This window comes from Sander vitreus, chromosome 16 (genome assembly GCF_031162955.1).
Source record: "Sander vitreus isolate 19-12246 chromosome 16, sanVit1, whole genome shotgun sequence".
Classification (NCBI taxonomy): domain Eukaryota; kingdom Metazoa; phylum Chordata; class Actinopteri; order Perciformes; family Percidae; genus Sander; species Sander vitreus.
In genome coordinates this window covers 15,142,944-15,168,141 of record NC_135870.1, presented here as the reverse complement: position 1 = coordinate 15,168,141, position 25,198 = coordinate 15,142,944, and the positions used below count along the sequence as shown (strand labels likewise).

Sequence of the window (25,198 nt, the reverse complement as noted above, 5' to 3'; positions counted from 1 at the left end):
CTCACCACTCAATCAAGAGAAACATGCACGTGTACAAAAGTTAAATCCTAAAGACACTAAACAACGAAACTTATTATGTTTTATTTCACAATACCTTTACATGGTAAACGGTTGTATTCATTCTTTATTGTACAAAAGCAATATCACAGTTAAGGAAAGTGACCATTATGGCAGAGCGTCATTAGCCACAGCTGAAACAATATATAGTTTAAAAAGTAGTTCTCTCGTTGCTCAATAAGACATTTCAAGTCTAATTCCAGACATTGCATCAGCAAGCTCTGTTCCACTGATGATGAAAAGTACTAAAAACAGTCAGCTACTCTGTAATCACACTAATACAGCACTGCATGTCCTCTATATGCAGACCCAACCCTGTGATTTGTCATTATCCATATGCACATTTCCGTGGAGGATGCACTGCTCATTATTCAAATGCCTTCATAATTACGTATACACCCTTTAATCATGTGCTCTACTCATCTCATTGTGAGAATGTGTTGGTGTAGGTAAAAGCATTGTTATTCAACAGTGGTCTTACATTTTGTAAATGTCATTAAACACATTCCTGTTTCATTTACACTTTGCATGCATCCTTAGATTAAACACTAATGGGGTAGATATTTGGAAAATGTGTTAATGTTCTATTATAACAGCTGCTAATCTGTTTTATTGTATTTTGGAGTGCAGGTACTGACACATTGAGCTTTGCTGCCATGGAGGGTAACCACAGTGGCTTGGCTGGAAGCACACAGCCGTCTGTGTCCGGAGAACAGACAGATGGACACGTTTATGAGGTTGCGGTGCAGAACAGCTCCACCAACCGCAGCTCCCAGTTTGCCGATGTGGCTCTGCTGCAGATGTTCAAGCCTCTTATCATCCCCTGTTATGTGCTCGTTGTGGTAGTGGGCGTCTTTGGGAATTACCTGCTCCTCTATGTCATCTGCCGAACCCGCAAGATGCACAATGTCACCAACTTCTTCATTGGAAACCTGGCCTTCTCCGACATGCTCATGTGTGTGACCTGCGTCCCTTTCACTCTCGCCTACGCCTTCAACCCACACGGTTGGGTTTTTGGCCGCCCGATGTGCTACCTGGTGTTCCTCATCCAACCAGTCACAGTCTATGTTTCAGTGTTCACGCTCACTGCTATTGCTGTGGACAGGTGGGTGGATCTCTCTGCACGGCAGGAATAAAAATAACTAACTAATAAACCATAACTAATAAATTCTAAATTGAAAGACAATTAAAATGTAATTAATAGTTATTTTACTGTTAACAAACAATGAAAAAAAAAATATTACATGTTACTTGATACTTTATAAACCACTTAATAATAAGCATTAGTTGCAACTTTATAATAGCCATCCAAACAATGTTTATTGATGGTTTATAAAACCATTACTAACCTTTGACAAAGTATAATCTATCTATCTAAATTTCAAATTACACTCAACTCATAATAAAATAACATCAATTATAATATTACTCATAATTAGTTAACATTATAAATCATCATATTGTTTGTTAATAATAAAATAACTATTAACTAAAGTTTAATTAACTATTCATTTACCACTTATTGATGGTTATTATAAAGCATAAACTTTATATGTATAGCACTGTTCATACAAGAAATGTACCACAAGGTGCTTTGCAATAAGCTAAATAGACATAGAATGAACATAAAAAGGGATAGGATGCCATAATTAAAGCTACAGTGCGTAGTTTCTGTCGCCCCCATGAGGCATTCTAAGTAATGACAACAAAACTGTTGGCGCATCCACATGACATGCACATATACATCAATACACACTGCCGCAGCATCAAAACATATTCCATATTCTTCCATCCTTTTCTTTTTCTACATCTGTGGTGGAGATTTGAATTTTTAAGAAAAAACTTGAATGCACTTTCTACCAATCAGATCACAAGTGACATTTTGAAATTATTTTTAAAGTGTTATTTGTCCTTCTTCCTGTCTCTTCGCAGATTAGTGTTTCTCATGGTTTGTGTAACATAATTGCCATGTGCTGCCATTTTGGCAAATAATCTCTTAAAAAAACAGTTCTAGACCTCAAGTGACCATCCTAAATGGAAGTGAATTCCCTCTCTATATAATTTATTTCACATTTTAAACAATATTTTAAGTATGAGTGGAGTGTAATTGCCAAGCCAGAAATTAAGCAACCAGCAAATTCAATAATAAGCCATCATAATTTTTTTCATTTACACTCATTTAGAAATAATTGAGATGTGCAGATATATTGATTAAGAGTGCTTACTTACTAGTAACAATAAGGGGTTCACTACACGAAATAAATTCATGTCTAAAATATGACTTATTGTATTCTTTAATACATGATGTAACAAAGACTCCTGGATTAATATTAATCAATGATTGGGTTTTTGTTAGCTCATGTCACAAATCCATAAATTAGAAACTTGAATTTACAGTTATGTCATGAATTTATCAACAATACATATAGCTACATGAGTCAAACTCTCATTTATTTTTCCACAATTTGTAAAAGTAATCTTGTAAATCCATTGTGAATCAATAAACAAAGACCAAATAACCAAAATAATCTGGGCTGCTTGCTGCAGAATGGGCCAGATGGCACCAGACCAAAATCCAATTATCCAGCTTTATACTTTGTGCACAAAAAGAACAATCAGGTATGTGCTGCAAAAACACGTCCCCCAGTAGAACCCTGATACCTGCATACTCTGCTGCTCACTGTACTCAAAATTCACACAGCTACAGTTTTGCGTTCAAATTGATCATTTCTCTCCCTTCGGAGCTGAAGACAGGAATAATGTACAAATGGCGGCTTTTAAGCACCAGTTGAAAACCCACTATGGCTCTTTACTGCTTCACTGCTGTTTTATTATGCACACCCGTTGCTCAATCTTAAAAGTTTAAGTTTAATTTCCTCTTTTTCTTATTACTTAGTACTACACAGGTCAAATTTAAAGCTCTGTCTTTGTAATTGGTTTCTTATTGTAAAGCACATTGTGCTGCATGCATTCCAATAAAGGTGCTATATAAATAAAGGTTACTATAAATATTATTATCGCAGTTTTGTTGTTGAAAAGGTAAATGAAATGCACTGCTCCAAGAGTCTGAGCAGTCCCTTTTAGAGCTAATTAACTAATTTAACATTTAAACATTAAGCAATCACATACAGTAAGTTGAAGGTGACATGAACCTTTATCAAAACTGTGCTGCAGGAGGTCAGGATAAATCATTCAGTTATTCATACATTGGATCCTGATTACACAAGCATTAATTAAACATGACTTTTGTACTGCTGTACTGTATTGCAGATATTATGCAACAGTTCACCCCTTGAAGAAGCGTACGTCTGTGTCTACCTGTGCCTCTGTCCTCACCGGCATCTGGCTGCTGTCCTTCGGGCTTGTGGCTCCAGCAGTCACCCACACCTACCACATTCAGTTCAAGGAGGAAGGCTTCACCATTTGTGAGGAATTCTGGTTGGGTAAAGAGACAGAAAGACGTGCTTATGCATACAGTACCCTGCTGGTGACGTATGTCCTGCCGTTGTCAGCGGTCTTTGTCTCTTATCTCTGTATCACTGTCAAACTAAAGAAGTGTGTTGCACCAGGCCACAAGACGGAAGGCCAGGCGGGGGCTCAACAAGCTCGCAAGAGAAAGATCTTTCGCCTGGTTGCACTTTTGGTGTCTGCGTTTGCAGTGTGTTGGCTTCCTATTCACGTATTCAATGTGCTGCGAGACATTGACATTCACCTCATTAACAAGCGCTACTTTTTACTCATCCAACTGCTGTGTCACCTGTGTGCCATGAGCTCATCTTGTTGTAACCCCTTCCTCTATGCTTGGCTACACGACCGCTTCCGCACTGAGTTACGCAAGATGTTCAAGTGCCGTCGTCGCGTTGGAGGGCCTGCTAATCACTGTGCTGCCAGTGTGGTCTTGTAAATGTGAAGAGAATCCTTTGTCATTATTTCAGGGTTATTAATCTTGAGTACTGTACATGTGGAAACTTTGATGTATCAAACTAATGGAGTTCATCCTCTGGCCACTAGTAAAATCCATTTATGGAAATCCAGCCATTAGTCATGTTGTGTATAGTCTATATCCACGACGTTCCACTTCCGTGATTGCTCCGTTGCCACTGGAAATTCCGCCGGATTTCACTCTTTTTGGCCAGATATCCGTTACCTTCTGCTTTCTTTGTGTTGGCATTTTAAACTCTTGTCGATTTATGAGGACTATGGCTAGCTAGACTATCTGTCCAATCTGAGTTTTCTGTTGTACGACTAAAACAACTTTTGAACATACATGTTCCACCAAGACAAGTTCCTTGGCTCTGCCCGGTGCTTAGCGGCGCCCATGACGATTGTGATTGGTTTAAAGAAATGCCAATAAACCACAGCACGTTTTTCTCCCATCCCGGAATGTTGTGTGGACTAGCCAGACCCTCCTCCGCTGCGCTGTGAAGGAAGGTCTGGCAAAGATGATCTATTGGCCAGGGGTGGCTCTTGAGGAGAGGTAAATCTGTTGGGCAGCATGAAGGTCTATTTATTGGTAATCTCCCCATTAGAGTTTGAGATATGAAATTAAAAAGTAGAAACTTTGGCAGAGGTCAATTGGTGTTCCAATCCAGCCATTAGATGTCTCGTTTGAAGCAGGAAGGGTTTCATCCACTCGGGAGTGTGAGTGTGCCCAGAAGACCCTATGGGCATTCTGCCAATTTCAGAAATATAAGAGGATATGTTGACACTAGATAAAGGATCAGTGGGTCACTACTAAGATTATGACTCATTCTCTGGGGACTATAAATATCAGCAGCAGATCTCATTAAAACCAAGCCATTAGTTTGTTAGATGAAGAAAAAAAACAGCCTGGCTAAAAGATCCATGTTTACTACTTTTAATTCAACGTTGAGAAATTGTGCCAATAAAAACTCAGAAACCTGCGAGACATGAATGTTTATGTATCTAAAATACTTAATGTAATATATTGTTCATATGTTGCTCATTAGACCGGTAAGTAATGATTAAACCTACTTGTCATAAGAAAGTAATGACCTGAACATTTCCTTTAACAAATTAATGAGGATAATAATATAAAATGACCTAGCGTTGTGCATGAAGTCTAACTGTATTGGATATGAACACAAAATGAGAGGCTGTTTAAATTGTGTTTGGAAATGTTCACTGCCAATGTAATTGTTTCCACCAGGGCACTGGTGCTCCTTCTGTGGAATAAATTACATTTAATTACCTGCTCCCCAGGCCTTTAATTTGCTTAAAGTCTGTAGTTGATGAATATGCACCTTCACATTATAACTCATTCAAAATATTTCTGATAGTATTGTATAATGGATGTAAAAAAAAAAAAATCATTGTAGTGTGGTGGTTTGTTCTGTGTTCTCATCACTTGTTTCTATTGCTTCTTGAGATTTTATGCAAAATGTGCAACACAGATTTACATTTCCATTACTTAGCTTGCATTATAGCTGTTGTGTCACCTATTCTGTATTCTCTTTATGCATATTTGTATCTCAGGCAGATGGGACAGATTTATCTTTGCAGCAGTGATAACTCAACAAAGTCAACAAGTTAAGTGCTAATGTCACCAAAATGATTAAACCTCATCCACAGCGGTGTGGATATAAAAAAACTTTATTTTTGCTCTTTTCCCATCTACACTTGCTTGAATGAAGGAACTCAGTTATTAAATGGTTTTGGGTGCACACTGTATATGGTGTACTGTCTTACCAACCACAGAACTGTTTGTAAATTGTGTACATCATTTGTGGTGTGACATGCAAAATATGTATCATTTGATCTGTAGCCTGTCCTAACAATACACTGTGGAAAATTGTGAATAAAAATACAGAGATAGAATGACCTCTCTGCTTCAGCTCAATGTGTCTGCATGATGAAATTTAATTATATTGGACTTGGTCAGAGTGCTGTTGCCCCGCTGAATTTACTAATTGAATAACAGGGAGGACAGAAGTGTTTTATGCATATCAACTAGAGCCGTTTAGGATATTGAAACAATGTGAGAATTTATTGATCGTTTCAGCGTGCTTGCCAACAATGACGTAAATTTCCTGCAGTTGAATGATATGCATTCTACAGTTATTCACACAGTGAAATTTAGGCACAATTCTGTTTTTGTTCATGACATTTGAATTTCTGATCAAAAAAAAGCAAGGCTGCAAAACATTAGGCGTTTTAGTATTTTATACGGGCCTGAATGCTGTCAGCTGCATATACAAAGTATTATCCTCTGCGTTCTTTACATACAGAGGCTGAATTTGAACCTTTTCAAGTCGTGAACCGTAAGAAGAACCAGGTTGGTGTTTGCAAGACAATGAAGGCTTCATTGGCAAAATAGACCTTTTTGCCAGCAGACATCTTGATTAGTAATAGCAGGAAGAGCACCGGTGTTAATAACATTAACAATGGCTCTGTCCTATTCAAATGTCCCAGTAAGCCATAACACAGTGAATTGAGCCAGCATGCACAATACCAGGACCCTGAAACTGAAGCAGCTAAATGGAATTCAGCCATCAGTAATTACAAAGTAATTTACATCTGTGCTTTCCTTACTGTGACATGTCAAGATGTCCTCTGTGAAAAAGGCCTATTTGAATGAAAGTTCATCTTAATGTGCAAAACCAAAGAAAATGTCCCCCGACATCACACAGACGTGATGTGTGATGTTCAGCATTCAGTTCACATTGTTCCACAGAGGATGCATTTGGATTCTGTTCTACAAGCTCAGGGGGGGGAGGAAGCAGTGTCCTCAGAGTTGATAACCAGGTAAATCTCTCATATCAGGCACTTTCATATGTGGTGTGGATGATGTGCAAAAACTAAAATTAAATTTATTCTTATATTTCCTTTAAAAGAAAAGCATTTCAGTTTGTAAAGTGGAGATCATCATACTGCACTTTTCACTGATAGCACATCATGTGGTGGTCATCAATCTCCTTAATGAACCAAATCTTATAGAAATTAAAAATACCTGCATCTTTATTGGAATAGTCCGGTTATGACTTCTCACTCTCATAAAACAGCTGCTGTGTCAGAGTAAACTCTCGAACTTCCCGAGGAGTGCGGATGTATGAGTCAATTTCACTGTCAGAGATTTCCTCGTCACCGGTTACATCCTTGAGCTCAGGCTGCTCCACTCTCCTTTTCTTCCTAGGATGAGTCACACAAGGGGGAGCAAACAGCACTCTCTTCCCCCAGTTTGGGGTTGGATCTTGGCTCTCCTGAATGTCAGTGTGCAGCTCAGATACTGTGCATGGATTATCATCTCCATCTCCTGGTCGCTGGGCCCTTTCAGCATTCAGTTCACATTGTTCCACAGAGGATGCATTTGGATTCTGCTCTACAAGCTCAGAGCTTTGGGTGGGGACAGTCTCCTCAGTTAGAGTCCCCTCACAGCTGACTTGACACTCTGCCAGCAGAACTTCTTCGTGGGTTCTCAGAGCCCTCCTAAGCAGGGCGTACCTGTGCTTTAGAATATCCTCCACCTGCCGAACAACATTGTCTGGCGTCACCGCTTCCCTGACCCAGGGAATCTCTTTACCGAGCTTACACAGCACCTTCTTCATCTCAGTTATTCTCTTGGAAGCAGGCCTGTGCTTATTCACTTTGGCAATCTGACAGAATTTTTCCAGAGAGCATTTCAGGCGATGCTTGTTGGGTTTTAAGGACTGCCAGGACAGATAGACCGCAGCCATCATAATGGGGATGGGCTTACGGCCAGTCACTATCCAGGAATCTGCTGCCAGCTCCACCAGGGCCACGGCACGTTTAGTCAAGTCCTTAGAGTTTTCGGCATATTCTTCAGGAACGTGAACTGAGCTTATTTTGTACCTGACAGAAAGAAAAAACATTTTCAGTAACTATAGACCCAGTCTTTTTCAAAATGTATCATTTAAAAGCATTTCCTATGCATGATTTACAGTATTTATTTGTTTTTTGTTTTTTTTTGTTCAAACAAAACTAACCAAATAAGAATCATCCCCATCCTCTTGTGAACATTTGTAAAAGCTAAATAACTTTGTATAAAGGAATCAAGGGAAAGTTATATTAGGCCTGGGTCATAAAAACTCTACAACAGGCTGTAATATTTAACTATCAGTCAGTCTTCTATAAAATGAGATTTGTCTGTGTAACAGAGGAAAATGAGAATGGATGCTGATGTTTGGACTGGTCAGAATTTGCTGTTATTTATCTGTTGCTATTGTTCAATGTAAAACATAAGTCTTTTCCTGAATGGCCTGTTTAACCATCATGTTGCTGATGAAGTTATCCAAGTGTCCCACTCAAGCAGAATCCTTCACTTACTCCAGACTGTGGGCCTCCATCACTTCTGTGACGTTGATGATCGGAGGCTCAATGTTGAGAATCTTGACCATCTCTTGGTAAACCATTCCCACCACCATTGGGTCGGCATCCAGCAGACAGCTGATAGTTCCCATGGTAATCGGCCAATTTAGCAGTCTGCAGCATACAAGCACACAGCAACCAGCGAGAACCTCTTTCTTCTGGAGGCTCACTCTAATGAAACTTTCATGCTGATAGGCCAGGTTGTAATAGGTCTGCGAGAGATCCTCAATCCCACTGTTGACCCTGAGAATCCGACATATGGCTTTCACACGCTGTATACCTGTAGAGGTGTAACAAAGATATAGGAGCATGGGAGAGCAGCGGGATCCCCTGTATGTATAGAAGAGCTACTGTGTAACAATATCTCTCACAAGCAAAACCTCCCAAGATCTCACCTTTTATTAGGTTCATACACGGCTTTTTAGCCACAGCGGTGGATCGGCTGTAGCTGACATCTGTAAAAAGCACAGAGAGTCAAGAGAAAGACTAAATCTAATGGTAAATGCAAAGGAAGTTTCAGAGGGTTGGGATTAGCAAAGATAAACGCTACGTGTACCTATCATCATGCTATTTTTCTGTAAAAACCTGCTGTAGGTGTCAACAGCAGAGAGCATTATTACTGCATAATATATAGAGCAGTAGACATCTCATTGCTACCCCAATCAGAGCAGAGTTTTCATGTTTCCCAGAGCTTTTCGGACCCTGAGTTGGATTGCCAAACGAGCAAAGTGGACAATTGCTCCGGGGCTCCAAACCCTCAGAGGTCTTGAAGGTCAGTTGCCTTGTGGTAACTTGATTTATTGCACATTTGTTTGGCATATGTAACATGATAGCACAATATATCAACTCAAATAAAGAGGACCTCAAGGTGTGTCCTGCATTTTTAATCAGCCTTCCAGAGAGCCCTTTGTCACAATTTACATGGTGCATATTCCTAAATTAATGTGTGTTTAACCAAATTACCAACAACTAACAGCCCCCAATGGGTTAATCTTAATGGGGTTTGTTTATGACATTTAAAAAAACATTAATATTTTGGCATTTTGCCTTTATTTGACAGCCACTTTAGAGAGAGACATGAACTATTTGAGTGAGAGAGGTATGAGGAGCTATTATTTGACTCAATGGTGTTTTTTCCGAGGTGAAAATATTGGATGCTCTTGAATTAAATGTCACTTTCAATGTGAGCACCACAAACAAAATTACATCACACAACCAATGGGAAAGCAGTTAACAGGAAGCTATCCCGAGCCAACGTTAAGGGAGAGAATATTTATTTGTATTTTTGTGAGACCTCCGTAACTCACTGTTCATACCTGAACCTCCGACGTGGTCATCGGCGGCGACCAGAGCTCCTTCAGACACCACAGAGCCGCAGTCCACACACACCAGCTGGCTCTGACAGTAAAGATTATCGTCTACAATGTTTGAGGAGCCGCAGCCCGGGCAGCTCAAACCCGCACGAGACATCTTCCAAATAAACTGCCGCCGCGTGCAACTAAAGATTAACTATATGAAACAGGTTGTTAGTCTGAACACCTGTAACACAATGTTGGGCTCGACAAACCCATGTAGAAATTGTAAACAGCTGTTGAACGCATTGACATCATTTGACATATATATCTATAAAAGGTTGAACGACCAATGAACGTTTTTGTTACCGCGTGCGTGTTAAATATGTCCGGGTAGATACAGACTTTTGGGATGTCGATGGTTCCGCCTGATCCTGAATATACAGCACACACCAGTAGGCAAGACCGTTATACAAGGTTGCACAAAGTGAGATTTTCTCTGTCCTCACTGGTAAACTATAACCTTAACATTTAATTCACTGTACTAGACATGGGAATTTAGGCTATTGGAACTAAACATGTCTCTTTTAAACAATCTATAATCCTAAATTAGCAAATGCAGAAAGCTCACTCATTGATAATGATTTTGGTAGATATTAGGAACTGTTAAAATGAGGACATAACTAGGAAAACTACCAGAAGGAAACGTATAGAGATTGCCAATAGCACACAATAATAATCCACAATACTGTATATACAAATAAAACTACAGAGAGAGCTAGACTTGATTGATCAGGAATGGCAAAATGTCAGTTTACCAGAACAATTTTTATTTTATTATGCATATCCATAACTCAGTACAGTACAATAATTCAGTGTACATCATGTTAATAGTTTAAGCCGAGTAAAGTGCCTTTTGGGGGGTTAGTGGAATCACGTAAACATAGACATTCAGTAGAAGAGCAAGACATAACAAGTGCATAGTTTTGACAGTAAAATAAGGCTTTTTTTCATATTGGATATAGACAAGAAGCCATTTCTGAATACCATTAAATACAGCAATTAAGTTTGACATGTTGGCAACATTTAACATTATAAGTAATGTCTATAAATTCTAGAAATGTATGCTCAACATGAAAATAGTTATAACAAATACACAAAAGAGTTTGATTCAGCATCAGACATACGTACTGTAGCAAAGTGTCAAAATAGTTCTAAATATTTAGAAAAATTTAGAATATCTTTGTACTTAACATCTTTGATTGAAAATTGACATAATCCCCCAATTGAAGCTCTTAGCTGAAGATGAAACCATTTCTGCAAGATGTCTTTTACAACATTAAATCTTCATCACTATTCATTTGCCTGTATGAGGAACTTGAACGCCACTGTTCAAGCCGTGAAAACCTAAACTTTTACTCCAGTTACCTTCCATATTATAATCCACAAGTATTTCGAAGTATCTGTTGTGGTAATGTCAGATTACTGGGTCTGAACTGATTAGGTACAGCAGAAATAAAAAAGGGTCAGCTGAGAGTCCACCTAGGCAGCTTTCTTCATAGAGTTCAGGGACATGAGAATACTTGGTTTCTCTTCTATGACGCGCACAAGCAAGTTGTCAATGTACTGCTCCAGCTCGGATATCTTTTTGTCTCTCTCGGACAGCTGTGTTTCTTGTTTGAGCACCAGAGAGATAAGTTCCTCCCGAGTCAGCTGGGAGTAGGGCCCTTTTAGCCCAGTGTCCTTTACCTGTGAGAGTGCATGGAGAATATGTATGTGCATATTAAAAACACAGAAATTTTCCTTGGTTAATTTAGAGATAGACAATTATTTTACCACCATACATTTTTTGGTTAAAAATAAAAAGATACCTTTGTTTTCTCCTGAACCTGACACAGGATTCCAGTGGACTTGTTATCATTTTCCCCTGGAACGACTGAAACAGACTGCTGTTTCATAGGATTAAGGGGTTTTACAGGTTGAAGCCTGCAATGACAAAAAAAGAAGAAAAAAAAAAAAAAAAAAAAAAGATGTAGGCAGTGGCTGGATGGTAATGAAAGGTGAAAGATGTATTGTTGCGCAAGTATGAGTCAGTTACAGGGCTGTATCATTTCTCTAGACAATCAAAGAGTAACCTGTTATTCATCAATCAATAGTCAAACAGAATATGGTAGTTTGTATTCATGCTGCAGGCTCATTTCATCCACAGCAACCTCATATGAGACAACACAAGCAATGCTGAGTGAGTATAATAAATAATATAAATGAAAGGGTGAATCATAGAAGTCTCTACATTAGAAGTGTGTGTAAGGATTCTTTTTCCTTTTATGAAAGGCATGATATTGGGAGCTAGTGGTTTGTCATCTATAATATATGAAGAGATGGATGAGTTGTATAAATATTCTGTAGAGGATCTGAACTGTCTCACCTGCGTGAAGTAATAGGAGGCCCCTCCTTCTTGCCACCTGCTTCCTCCCCAGCACTCTGCACTGCCGCAGGCTGGGACTCTTGTAGTGGAGCCTCCTGGACATGCACAGGACTTATGGCCTCTGACTCGGGGTCACATGCACGGTTATCAGGTATGGTCACAGGAAGTAGGGGAGCGCGGGCCTTTGGGGATTTGATTTTTACTTGAGAGGCGGCATCTTTATCAGCAGCTTGTGACACGACTGGAGGCCATTGTACTGAACCAGTATTACCAGAGGTTGTTGCATCATCTTGGGCTACATTTTTATCTTCGTCGTCTTCAAATGGATTTAAGCCATAAATGATCGGGAATTGTTTCGCCTCTGAGCCACATTCATGGGAAATGTCGCCATCAGAAGACACTGCTGCATTGTGTTCAGATGATGGCCCTTCTTCCACAGAACGAGGTCTAGACGGCGCAGGACGTTTACTGTGTTTGGCTCCATTTGATGTTTCTTTAGTGGAACTACTTTGCATCATGCTCTGGGTGTTCTTTTTATCTGTGGGAGACCTACTCAGAGGAGCGATCATTTGCACTGAGCGCTGAGGGAGAACAGTTTTGATGTCTTTGTCTTTACTTTTCTTGTTAATTTGTGCCAGATGTGGTGTAGATCCATGCTGCTCCCCCTGAGCCTGTCTCTCAGCTTGATTCCTTCCTGGAGGCTGTGGAGCCAACCGCTTCTCCCGTTGAGTATTAATAGGATTCTTTTCATCAGTGGAAAAGGGCTTGCTTCCCACCAATGATGCAGCAGATTGAACCCTGGATATGAGACACAGAATAAATGAAATGTAAGCGTTTTTTACAAATAGTCTCATGGGAAGGACAAAATATGCCTTTTCTAGGATGTTGAAAATGAGATATTAAAATCTAAAATATTGTGTTGCAAAATTAAAGAACAAAGGACAGCACAGAATGTTCATTTTGAAAAAGCAGTGTATAGTAAGATGCAGTAATATAATAAAAGGATAACAGCTTTTAAAATACCAATCAAACCTCATCCTAAGATCTCTGTGAAATTACCACCAACCTTCACTGTCAAACTCAGTAACAATTACCCATTGTTTCAAGTCATTTTCACTCACTGTTCATATGAGACATGCTTTAATGAGGCGAGACTGTGTAATGAGCACCAGATCTCAGATGACAAGAAACTTATCCTTGCTCACACACATGTATGTGTCCACATGCTCATGCAACCTCGAACACACAAACAAGCACCAAGCCATGAAATTTTCATGACGGTGTCAGTTTTAGGTTGGGTGCTGAGATGAAGTGTTGTAACGGACTGGAAAACAGAAGATGAACTACAGTCAGATAACACTTTGAGCATGGAAATGACTTTTTATCATTTCCATCAGGTATTCAAATTTAGTGTCACTACCTCTGCCGTTGTGTTCCTAGTCCTGTTCTGTTCCTGATAACTAAGGCAGGTTTACTGAACTCCCACCTAGTTTAAACCGGTTTCACTGTACAACACACACAACCTTCACAGTTTCCCACAGGTGGATTTTTAAACAGGTCCCAACTATTGAAACATAATGTTGAATTTTGTCGAATACATTTTGAAATGCGAGTTGTAAATTCTAACCTTTGTTGGGTAGTTGACACCTTGGCTGTGTTGCTGTCGAGTCCAGTGGGAGAATCGGGAATCTTTTCAAAGGGATTATTTGAAAAGTTTTCATCAAATGGATTAGAAGTGATTCTTGCAGGGCTCTCCACAGCCACTTTAGGTTTTATCTCTAAAGCGTTGGGTTTGGTTTGATTGTCCTTCTGTTCCTCTCCTTCCCTTATTAACTTCTCTATCTCTAGCTTTCTGGCCTCCTCTTCTGTTCTCTCCTTTTCAGCTTCTTCCTCCTCCATCCTAATCCTCTTCTCTTCCTCCTTTTTAATTTTCTCCTCTTCTTCAATCCGTCTCCTCTCTTGTCTATTTTTTTCCTCTACCAATCTCTCATGTTCTTCCTTTTCCTTTCTAGCTGTCTCCTCTTCCTCTTTTCTCCTATCCTCCATCCTAATCCTTTCCTCTTCCTTCCTTTTTTCTTCTTCCTCAGTTCTCCTCCTTTCTTGTTCTTCTATCCTCTTTTTCTCTGCTGACTTCTCACGCTCTTCTTCTTGCCTCCTAACCCTCTCCTCTTCTTTCTTCCTCGTCTCTTCCTCCACCCTTATCCTTTCCTCTTGTCTCATCTTCTCCTCTGCCTCAATCATTTTCCTTTCTTCCTCCTCTAGTTTCATTTTCTCTACTAATCTCTCATAGTCTTCCTTTTCCCTCCTAGCCCTCTCTTCATCCTCTTTCTTAATCCTTTCCTCTTCCTCCCTTCGCCTCCTTCCTTGTTCCTCAAGCCTCCTTTTTTCCTCACGCTCCTCTTTTTGGATTCTCACCATCTCCTCTTCTCTCCTCTCTTCCTCAGCCATCTCCTCCTCCCTCCTGATCCTCTCCTCTTCCTCCTTTCTAACTTTCTCTTTTTCAATCCTCTCTTCTTCCTCCATTCTTCTCTTTTCCTCTGCTAATTTACGCTGCTCTTCTTGTCTCCTTGCTCTCTCCACGTCCTCATGTCTCCTCTCTTCCTGAGCCCTTTCCTCCTCCATCCTAATCCTTTCCTCCCTTTGCCTCTTTTCTTGTTCCTCAAGTCTCTTCTTTTCCTCACGCTCCTCTTCTTGTCTTCTCACCCTCTCCTCTTCCTCTCGATTCCTCCTCTCTTCCTCAACCCTCTCCTCCCTCCTGATCCTCTCCTCTTCCTCCTTTCTAACTTTCTCCTCTTCTTGTTCCTCTAGTCTCTTCTTTTCCTTTGCTAATCGTTCACACTCGTCTTCTCTCCTGACCCTCTCCTCTTCCTCTTGTCGCCTCCTCTCTTCCTGAGCTCTTTCTTCCTCCTGCCTCCTAATCCATTCCTCTTCCTCCCTTTTAACTTTCTCTTCCTCAGTCCTCTTTTCTTCTTCCTCTTGTCTCTTCTTCTCCTTAGCCAACCTCTCAAGCTCTTTTTCTTGTCTCTTAATCCTTTCCTCTTCCTCCCTTCTTAGTTCACCCACATCCTCTTTCATATGCTCTCCTTCCTTCTCCTCCTCCTCCTCCTCCTCCGTCCATGGTGAATATTGCCTCACTGCCCTCAGTGAATCAACAGATGGAGGAGAGCTTTCAGGGACGTCCTCCATGGATCCGTGGCCTGAACTGGCCAGACTGAAGTTGGAGCCGATGCGAGACGTCTGGGGCGGCTGCTCTTCACAGTATACATGACTGCCGTTGATGCACAAGTTACTCTGTTCTGCAGCGCCATGTTTTTGATGACCAGAGGAGGAATCTTTGCTGTCTGAGCTGCCTGAGCGTTTATGTATCAGGAACTTGAACTTCTTTTTACCTGGAAGGACATGGAACAGTTAACATACGTGCAAGAGAAAACAGATGAAATATTGGAGTAAATTGCAAACAGTTGCTCCCAACCTTCAGAGGAATCCACATTTAGACCAGACGACTGACTGCCGCTCAGTGAGGAGTTCTTCGCAGGCAGAACAGACATGGACTGAGACATGTTCCTGTGCAGGTTAGACTTGGTAGAAAACAAAGACTTCATCTTATGTTTCTTCTTTTTCTCGCCTGTGTCAGCATCTTCCTCGGCGTCCTGGATTCCCTCCCCCTCGCTGTCTGTCAGAACCTGGGTGAAGGATGGCACCACGTTAGACGCAGTATCAGATTCCTTTTTCTTGCCACGCACTTTGTCCTTGAACTTGCCCAGGCGAGATCTGGATTTGCCGGCAGCGGAGAGGTCAAACATGCTGGCAGTCATGTTGTTTCTCATGAACTGGATGTCCACAAGCACCTCTCCTCTGTCTTTGTCTGCCTTGCCAGTCTTGTCCAGCAACTTAAACCACCTGTTAAAGAGAGGCATCTTATAAGAATACAATTTTTTTTTAATGCATGTTACCAGATACATAATCCCCAAATCTCTGTCACCAACTTCCTGTTTCAGTGTTCTCTAAGGTTAAAAACAATTCTTAGACCAGCAATAACAGATTTGTTTGACTACTAGGGGGCAGGGGAAATAAGATAATCACCTTTTAAGTTGATATGACAAACTTTTACACATGCAGAGCCACATTATCATTAATTTCGAGTTGAGTCAGTGTCCACCTGGTAGTAGGTAGTGTAAAGGGGGGTTTTGGAGATTTTTACATGAAAATAGCTTCCTGCTGCGACTGAAAATGGTTCTAAGTAAGTGTTGAGATTGAACCAATTAACTATAAAAAGGAAAAGTTATAGGACGCACAGCTAAACAATGAGCTTAACACTCTATAAAAGCAGACTATTGGCTTAAAGGACTAACAGACAGACTGTACAGTATGTGGACGTTTAGTCCTTTTCAGTTTCTTTGTGGAAACTATGATCCATCCCGTAGCAAATGGAGAGTGACTCAACAGCCACTTGAATGTTTTTGGAACGTTGGTAAGGGTTTAAGCACAACCAGCAAACTGACCATGGGGGAAAGTTTTAAAAATAATACTGTTCTGCCTGTGCCAGCCTCCAATGTGGGAACGTTTGGAATCACTCTGTGTATACTTTTACCAATATTTGACAGCCTTTATCAAATCATGATCAAATCATTATAATAAGTACTAGGATTAGACTAGCATAGATTTATACCTCGCAGGCTCTCTCCGATAGCTTGTGACCCACTATGCCTTGGAGACATGTCATGCTCAACCTTGTGCATACTGCATGTTTCCAGACATCAAACCCTGCAGACATCCAATGGACCAGTCGGCCTCTTAAACGAGGGAGTTTTTAATCTAACAAGATTAGCTCTTCTTGTCAAGTTAACAGGAAATCAATCTGCTATAAACCTCATCGTCACCTAACAGGAACCCAACATAAACACTATAGCTACAACCTCAAACTAGCAAACTTAAAATGTAAGTCTTGTAATGGCATGTAAAAAAGCCTAAACCAACTCAGTAAGACGTCCACTGAGCCCAGGTTGTGTCAACTTTGAACTTCTTCTGCGTCATAGTCCAACACTAACAGAAGGGTTTCAGAATAAGCAGGATACTTGAACAGAACGAAAAGGAGCAGTCAGCATAAAAAGTGCCCATCAGGCAGAAATCTGAGGTCAGCTCACCACTGAACAAACAACTCCAACTGAAATCTGGATTCCTGGGGAAATGAGGAAGGGACGGTGGGTGCATTTCTGTGTGTGTGTGTGTGTGCGCGCGCGTGCGCGCGTGTGTGTGTAGCATATTTCTGTGTTGTAGCGGCATCAAAAATTTAACAATAATTGTTCTTTGAATGTGCAAAACGAAAAGTTTAAAATTAAACAGATTTGGGCAAACAAAATGTGGTTTTAAAATCATTACTCAATATTGTGATTGTCTAAATATAGTGTTTTGTGTTTATATGCCAAACCGTACTTTTCCCCCTCATTTTTACACAACACCTCTCCCTGAGATGCAACTGATATAGACCCAAAAGTATCTTTTCTCAGTGGCACTGAATCAGATATGTTGCGATTCACCCTCCTCCTCCTCTACAATGATTCAGATGTATTGCACAAACAAATTAAGGAGGGAAACTTCCAGGAAACTGCTAATTTATGCTACATGTAATTTATTTATTAAATGTACAATAACAATACCATACATAGTCCTATATATCTATATATTTATCTTTATCTGTAGTTTATTGTTGTTTACTGTTGGTTTACTTTTTGTAAAAAATATTTCGCTAAAAGTTTATTGTCATTGTTATTCTTATACTGTATTTTTTATACCGCTTTATTTAAAGAGTGTTTTATATGCTGCCAAAATCTGCTGCTGGAAATCTAATTTCCTTGCGGGAGTCATCCCAAAAGGATCAATAAAGAGAAGTCTAAGTCTAAGTCTAAGTTGCCAAATGGGTGAGACTGCTGTCACAGCTCCCCTGCCTCCTACTGCAGATGAGTAATGGGATGTAATCTGTAAATTTCAGGCCTTGACATCGTAAATATTCCACTCTGGGACTTCTTGCCTGATGAACATCCTTCAACAAAACACTGCTAGATAGATATTGCATTTATTTATCATGTAAATGTAGATGGGTGTTCTGTAGCCGTTATATCCGTATTGCCATGCACAGCGATATTTATATGTGATACAAAGTTATTAAAAGAATATTTCACCTGATCCCTCCGTGGCATCATATCATCCTTTTTAAATATTTTTAACGGTTATACAATTCCTCTCGCCTCAGTATGGCTAACAATACAAATAATATCTTAGCAAATGGTAGCTGATGGTTACCAGTATAGTATGGAAGGGCTAGACATTAATTCTATGTTATTTATAGACCTTTAGCCTTTTCACGACACATAAATAATGACGATCCTAAACGGGCATTAGCTAACAGCAGCGGACACAAGTTGTGAACACAACACTGACATATTACAATTGAATGTATCAAACTTGTTAGCAAACCAATGCCTTTCTACACATCCAGCACACACAGAGCAATATAAGCGTTCACTTGGAGTTACGTTTCTGACCACCCTGGTGAATTTAAGTCCAATATTCACTCTCCTTTTAGCTCCGTTTTTGGTCTCCACCAACACCTTCGGGAAACATCTGGCTAATCAGCTGCTAAATGCTTCATTATGTTCACCAGCTAGCTGCTAACTTCATCTAACGTCTTTGTGTGTGACATTGCAGCATACAGATAGTTTTAGAGCTTTTTTTGCAGAAAAACAGCTGCGTGGTGTGGCTGAAAAGGCTGATAGGATGAAAGTACAAGCATCAAAACCAAAACAGTGAGCTGAAAGATGTTTTAAAGCTCTGTAGATTTGAGGGGAACTGCAGAGTTGGGTAATAATTCTCTGTGGGTTCATCACTATAAATAGTCAGTGATCTACTGTTAATATAAAAACATTGATTACAGCCTCTTTAAAAAGTTTTTTTAAAAGCTTATTCTTGACCCTGGTAACTGAAGCTTTAAATATTGTCATAAATTATATTAATATTTCAACCTCATTTCAGCTTCACTTCAAGGGAGACTATAATCACCTTGATCCATTTTAAAAAAGGCTCATCAACTTTAAAAGTGTAACTCTCGCCAAAATGATCTTTTTGTGAATGTACCTGAGTCAAACTTTCGTTTAAAAAGCAAAATTAGGATGGAAACGCCACTTTTAAGATTTACCATATTTTCATTTTTTCGGTCAAATGGCATTTTGAATGAGAATGCTAGGGGCACTACAAAAATTGCTATTTTTACAACACTAAAACATTTTTACTTTTTGTAAAAAATATTTAGCTAAAAGTTTATTGTCATTATTCTTATACTATATTTTTTCTATACTGTATTTTGTATACCTCTTTATTTAAAGAGTGTTTTGTATGCTGCTAACATCTGCTGCTGGAAATCTAATTTCCTTGCGGGAGTCATCCCAAAAGGAGCAATAAAGAGAAGTCTAAGTCTAAGTCTCGACACAACATGAAACTTTGCTCAAAGTATCACCAGGGGCTCGACACATGAACTCGAGCATTGACAAACAACGTGTACACAAAGTACACAGAGTTTTTGACTGGCGAGATGGCAGCGACCAGAAACACCAACTGCTAAGGTGTAGTAAACTCTGTGTACACAAACAATGTTCTAAATGCTCAAGTTCATGTGTAGAGCCCCTGGTGATACTTGGAGCAAAGTTTCATGTTGTGTCAAGGCTTCTTAGTGTTTTAAAAATAGCAATTTGATGCGATCATAGTAGTGCCCCTAGCACTCCCATTCAAAAGGCCATTTGACCAAAAACGGAAATACAGTAAATCTCAAAAGTGGCGTTTCCGTCCTAATTATGCTTTTAAAACGAAAGTTTGACTTGGGTACATTCACAAAATACCCTAGGTTGCATTTTGGCGAGAGTTATGCTTTAACTTTAAACATCTACAATTATGTGGCCGGGTTGGCTCAGTGGGTAGAACAGGGGCACATATACTTGGGAGGTTTATGCCTCGATGCAGAGGTCCAGGGTTCAAATCCAACCTGTGACGATTTCCTGCATGTCTTCCCTCTCTCTCCCCCCCTTCTCACCTAGCTGTCCTGTCAAAATAAAAGGCAGAAATGCCCCACTAAAAATAAAAATTATATATATATTATTATAATAATAATAATATCTACAATTACATGCCAACACAAACTGCCCGACACTCATATTTGAGTACTTTATTTAGTATTGATTCTGGAAAACCAGTAATTTGAAAACCAACTATTTTATTCAATATAAAAAGTATTAGTATAGTATACCATATAGCACAATATTAGTATATTGTACAAGCAGTATGGTAAATTTGTATAATTGTGTGTGCTTTACTGTACTATACAGTTGTATAGCAGTTTGGTAAGGTATATAGTATTATATTATAGTATACTACTGTTGTGTCTTACTTACTAACACCAACAATTAACTCCCCTATAGCATAGTGAACTATACTATAACTGCTCAATACTGTAGCATACAATACTATGATGATAACATTGTCCTATATTATACTATACTGAAATGTACAGTATAATCATAACCCTGACCTTTGAAGTACTGTACTTTGCTGATCTGACACATGCCACAAACACAAACACATCCCACATGAAAAAAAAGAGAAGTAGTAAGCTAGTTCAGTTAAAACAGAAGGGAAGTTACAAAAGTGTTTGGGCGTTAGCCGGTTGGGGTAAGCAGTGTGCAAAAGGAGGCTTTCCACTTGTGCCTGGATTATAATGATGATGATGCCATTAAACTCTGTAATCTCACACCCCTGTTAGGAGTAGAAAGTGTTCTGCTCTGCTGTACAGACAGAACCACAAGAGGATAATGGGTGACTCAACATTCTGTAAATGTATTCTACTTTCTGCACACACACACACACACACACACACACACACATCCTTCCATGTGAAGCCTGAACTACTGATAAGACAATGTGTGGCTCAAGCCTTTCTTATCACAGAGCACAGCTGTGTGAGTGGGAGAAGAGCTGAGTGAGAAAAAAAAAAAATAACAGTGATAACATCCAAGGACCAAAACTGTCCAGGGCTCATTGTATCAGACCTCATCCACGAGTCAGAAAGGCTAAAAATGAAAGCCTGTGCAAAGGAACCAGAGTGAACAAGAAATTGCCTTTCTAACCAAAATAAATCACACAATACATGCTATGTCAAGGAAATATGAAATACAGTAAAGCTGTTTCAAATGACAAAATTCTGGACAGAAGTTGTGCTCTCAGGCCTGGCAGCAGATTAATAGAGGCACAATAAATGTGATTCAGCCTGTCAGTAGCCTCACTGATGTGGCTATTACAATGCCCTTGTAGTTGATTAAATAGACCTTTTTCCCCAGAAGACATTTGGGCATGTCGGTTTAAAAAGACAAACAAAAAGTGAATTTTATAAAATAAATAACCTGAATACATTCCTACGCATTGTTAATTTCCACCTGTGCTGATATTGCTCAAGACTGTTGAGTGACAACTTTACTAACAGTAGTTTAACACATGTTCAAAAATAGTCAAATGTGGTGGAATAATTCTGATAATATATGTACCTCAAACAGTCGAGCTGTTGTACTGGCAGCTTGTGGAACATGTTTGTCTGTCGGGGGGGAGGGGGGTCAGTGGTCTTGCTCAGAAAAACTGACCTTGCTAGACCGTTTCTGTTGCCATCACCGTTTGCTTTTCATAGATAAAAACAGGCAGGAATGTGTGGCTGAAGCTGGATTCAAACCTCAGTATCAAGGTGCATTCACATAACTCACAGAGGACCACAGAAAGATCAACAGAAAACAAGTTGAGCATTTACTTAAAACCAGCTTAAGCATGTTTGCTGATTTCACAAACAAACTGTTTTGGGGTAAGAATCCTCATAAAACTACATGGAAAAATGCAAATCTCTGCAGCAGTCCTCAAGTGAGACAAACCAATATCTGATTTTTTGGATGACACATTGCCAAAAAGAGCAGATGTAATAAGATATACTACAAAACCCGAAACAGTGCACGGTTAAACATGCAGAGTAAGGCCAGGCGTTCAGCCTAGCATGCTGAGAGAGTTGAACAACAGCCAAATCCGAGAAGCAGGTAGAAAAGTATGAAAAGTTATGTGTGACCAAATGCATTTTAATCAGCTCACTTCATGCTCTATTTTAAGTGGGTTGCCTATTTGCTCTGATTTATAAAAGGTTTGCCATTAGTATGAACAGACAGCAAATCTATATTGTTTTATGATGAACAAAACATGAGCAGTAATGATCAAATCTAGCCTCGCCAGACTATATTACAACTCACGCAATGATGCAAGACATCAAGCAAACAGAGACCCAAACAACATCAAACAACCCTGGAGAAGGAAGTGTTTGTGTGGGTTTGTGTTTGTGAATTTAGGCTGGTATGCAGTCTGCTTCTGCATAATACCAGTCACACGGCGAGGGACTAAAATACTCAGAAACAGCTTAGCACAACAAAACATTTTACATTCTTACTATAGACATGGCTGACGGGTTTTCCATATCTTGAATTAAAGTGTTAAACATTTTTCACAGACGAGCATATTTTCTGCTTAAAGGAGCAGGTATATTCGCTATTAGTGAGACCATACAGTAGTACCAGCCAGGCCTGTAAAACCAACCAACCAAATCCCTGCAGTTGATGGGGAATCTGTCCGTTGTTTACAAGTTCAGTCAATGAAAGACTGAATCCTTTGACTCACGTCTTTTGCCTGAGTAAGTAATGCTGATCATTGGCTGTTTGTTTGTGTGTTTGTGTGTGTGAGAATTCAAATACCTCAATGGAAATAAATGTCTTTTCCAATGCACAATTTAAGGGAAACATTCATATGGCAACACTAATCTACAGTTTTCACAGATGATGCATGATTTTATTACAGTTTTAAAAAACAAACAAAACATGGTTTGTAGGATTTAATAGGGATTATGGCATTTTACTGCAGTATTAATCAGCAACCAGGAGTTGATCCCCTGTGGTGCAAATGAAAATCCAAGTAACTAAAGGCTTTGTTTCACCTCCTGTGATTTCCTCATTTACATGCAGCTAAAAAGGGAATAGCTTAGAGTAACATCTGCCCCAAAAATTACATAGCCTGAATACAGTCTCATATTCAGAGGACTGGGGTGTTTAAAGCGCCTTAAAATACAGTGATCATGTGGGTTATTTTTTAAGGAGAAACACTTTTTTTCATAAGCAACACTTCCTCACACGCCCTCAGGGTCAGCAGCATCGAAGATTGATTGCTCAAAGAAACTTCAAAAAGATGATTTCTTTTGAACTACTGGGTTATCCCACCATGGGACAAGCTCAATGATGCCTCCTTTAAATGAGAGTTTATGGTATGTGTTAAGTAGAGGCTTTAAGACTATTAGTCGAGGTCATTAGTTAATTGACAGAAAAGGTTTCAGCAACTGCAGTTTCTTATGTGATTATTTCTGAGGCTTTTGTTGTGTTCTATGAAGATAAGCTATGTATATTTGGGTTCTGGGTGAACAAAACAAGACATGTCTAATAATGACTGGACATTCTGGGATCTTGTGATGGAGAGTTTGACTACTTGCTGACATAGACCACACAATTAATGGAGAAACTGATCTGTTTTATATCATATAGTCTAGATATTAACATAATGGTTAGTTTCAGCCCTTATATACCTCTTATTCCATCCATTTCGTTTATCTAGCTTTTCATATCATTTTTATTCAAATAATGACCTTTTAACATCCTGCTGTGTGCACTCACTTGGTCTTGTCACGGGTTTTGTCCTCACTGAGCTGCAGCAGGTTGATGACAGCCTGTCCCAGCAGTTTGTCCGGACCCATCAGGGCCCGGTGCAGGACTTGGACATGCAGCGTGCAGTGTTCCGTGCCTCCCCCACCTCCACCTCCGCCGCCCAGAGGCAGCAGCGGCGGCAGGTCGAAAGCGGCCTCCTCCTTCCACACCGGTGCCACGCTCTTCTCCACCACCGAGGTCTGAAACTTCTCCTTGCCCACCTGCATGAGCGCGTACGCATCGTTAGTGCCGCTTTTCCCCTTTATCCTCAGGCCTCTGGCTTGGAGTACCGTTACCTGGACGCTTGTGGGACACCACTGCAGATCCGCCAGAGACATGCTGACACTACTTGTTGCTGGACTAACACCGCACAAAAATTAAATCCCCAAACAAAAAGCTGCGAAGTTTAGCATGGGTTCACCGTGAGACTGACCCGGACGCGAGGGAAAGTTTTTTTCCCCCAATGAGCTTCGGTGATCTTGAGGAAACAGCTGATTAGGCGTGGTTACACCGAGAGGGGTCCTTGGTTAAAACTAGACACTCCCCCAGATTAACAGATTACGTGAAACCAATTTGACACGCTGCTTGGATCATTCACACCACAACAATCATTTACTGGAGCCACTAGGACACACCTAGTCCATGTCCATGTTGACACCTGCCAGAGTTAATCAGCATCACAGCTGCATTTAAATGAGGACTTGACTCATTGATTGATTGCCTGTTTTTAATATTTCCATTAAAGACATATTTATGTAAATGTCAGTAGGTTCTGTGATAATTCATAGTCACAGTTCCATCGATCTACTCCTACTTTAACGTCTTTCTGATCCATGTCTGAAAACATGCTCTAAACTGTGTTGTGGAGGGAGGACAGGATAACTGACAAGCTGATAGGGTTCATATGGTTGGATTCACTTTCACATGCAGCTTCAGTTTGAATCTTAATCAGGCTGCAGTGCCAGTGTCTGCAAGGGTTTTACATGGATTGAATGCTCTCAAATACCTTGAATGTGTTTGTTTTTTGTTTTAGCCCATCAATGGACTGGCCACCTTCTCAGAGTTGATTCCTTGCATGTAGGCTACCTCAATGCATGCTGGGATAAACCCTCAATTCCCATGAGCCTAAACAGGATTAGGTGGGTATGGAAAACGGCATGTATTGTAGACAGTTATACATCTTAAATCAGTCTGTGTATGTTACTCATGCCACAATATGCACAATGGTTCATGTCTGAACACTGACTCCTGCTGTTCAAGAA

At 39.9% G+C, this 25,198-nt stretch overlaps 3 protein-coding genes across 4 annotated transcripts; 1 reads left to right on the top strand and 2 right to left on the bottom strand.

Annotated features, from left to right (window-relative positions):
- Nucleotides 1–713: 713 nt before the first annotated feature.
- Nucleotides 714–3,961, top strand: prlhr2b (prolactin releasing hormone receptor 2b). Its single transcript, XM_078271442.1, has 2 exons — nt 714–1,162; nt 3,328–3,961. The coding sequence occupies exons 1-2, from the start codon at nt 714–716 to the stop codon at nt 3,959–3,961; spliced, it is 1,083 nt and encodes a 360-aa protein (XP_078127568.1).
- A 2,261-nt stretch (nt 3,962–6,222) lies between these two features.
- brf2 (BRF2 general transcription factor IIIB subunit) lies at nt 6,223–10,091 on the bottom strand. 2 transcript variants are annotated; one of them, XM_078270763.1, is made up of 4 exons: nt 9,711–10,091; nt 8,799–8,858; nt 8,362–8,683; nt 6,223–7,887 (listed from the first exon to the last, which is right to left on the bottom strand). In XM_078270763.1, exons 1-4 carry the CDS (start codon nt 9,871–9,873, stop codon nt 7,053–7,055), a joined length of 1,380 nt encoding a protein of 459 aa, XP_078126889.1. In that variant the 5' UTR covers nt 9,874–10,091; the 3' UTR covers nt 6,223–7,052. The 2 variants fall into 2 exon arrangements, with proteins under 2 accessions (XP_078126889.1, XP_078126888.1); XM_078270762.1 differs by having other exon boundaries at nt 9,720–10,091.
- A 413-nt stretch (nt 10,092–10,504) lies between these two features.
- On the bottom strand, nt 10,505–24,443 carry LOC144530940 (uncharacterized). Its single transcript, XM_078270761.1, has 6 exons — nt 23,907–24,443; nt 15,596–16,023; nt 13,751–15,512; nt 12,124–12,921; nt 11,567–11,681; nt 10,505–11,444 (listed from the first exon to the last, which is right to left on the bottom strand). The coding sequence occupies exons 1-6, from the start codon at nt 24,272–24,274 to the stop codon at nt 11,238–11,240; spliced, it is 3,678 nt and encodes a 1,225-aa protein (XP_078126887.1). The 5' UTR covers nt 24,275–24,443; the 3' UTR covers nt 10,505–11,237.
- Nucleotides 24,444–25,198: the final 755 nt, after the last annotated feature.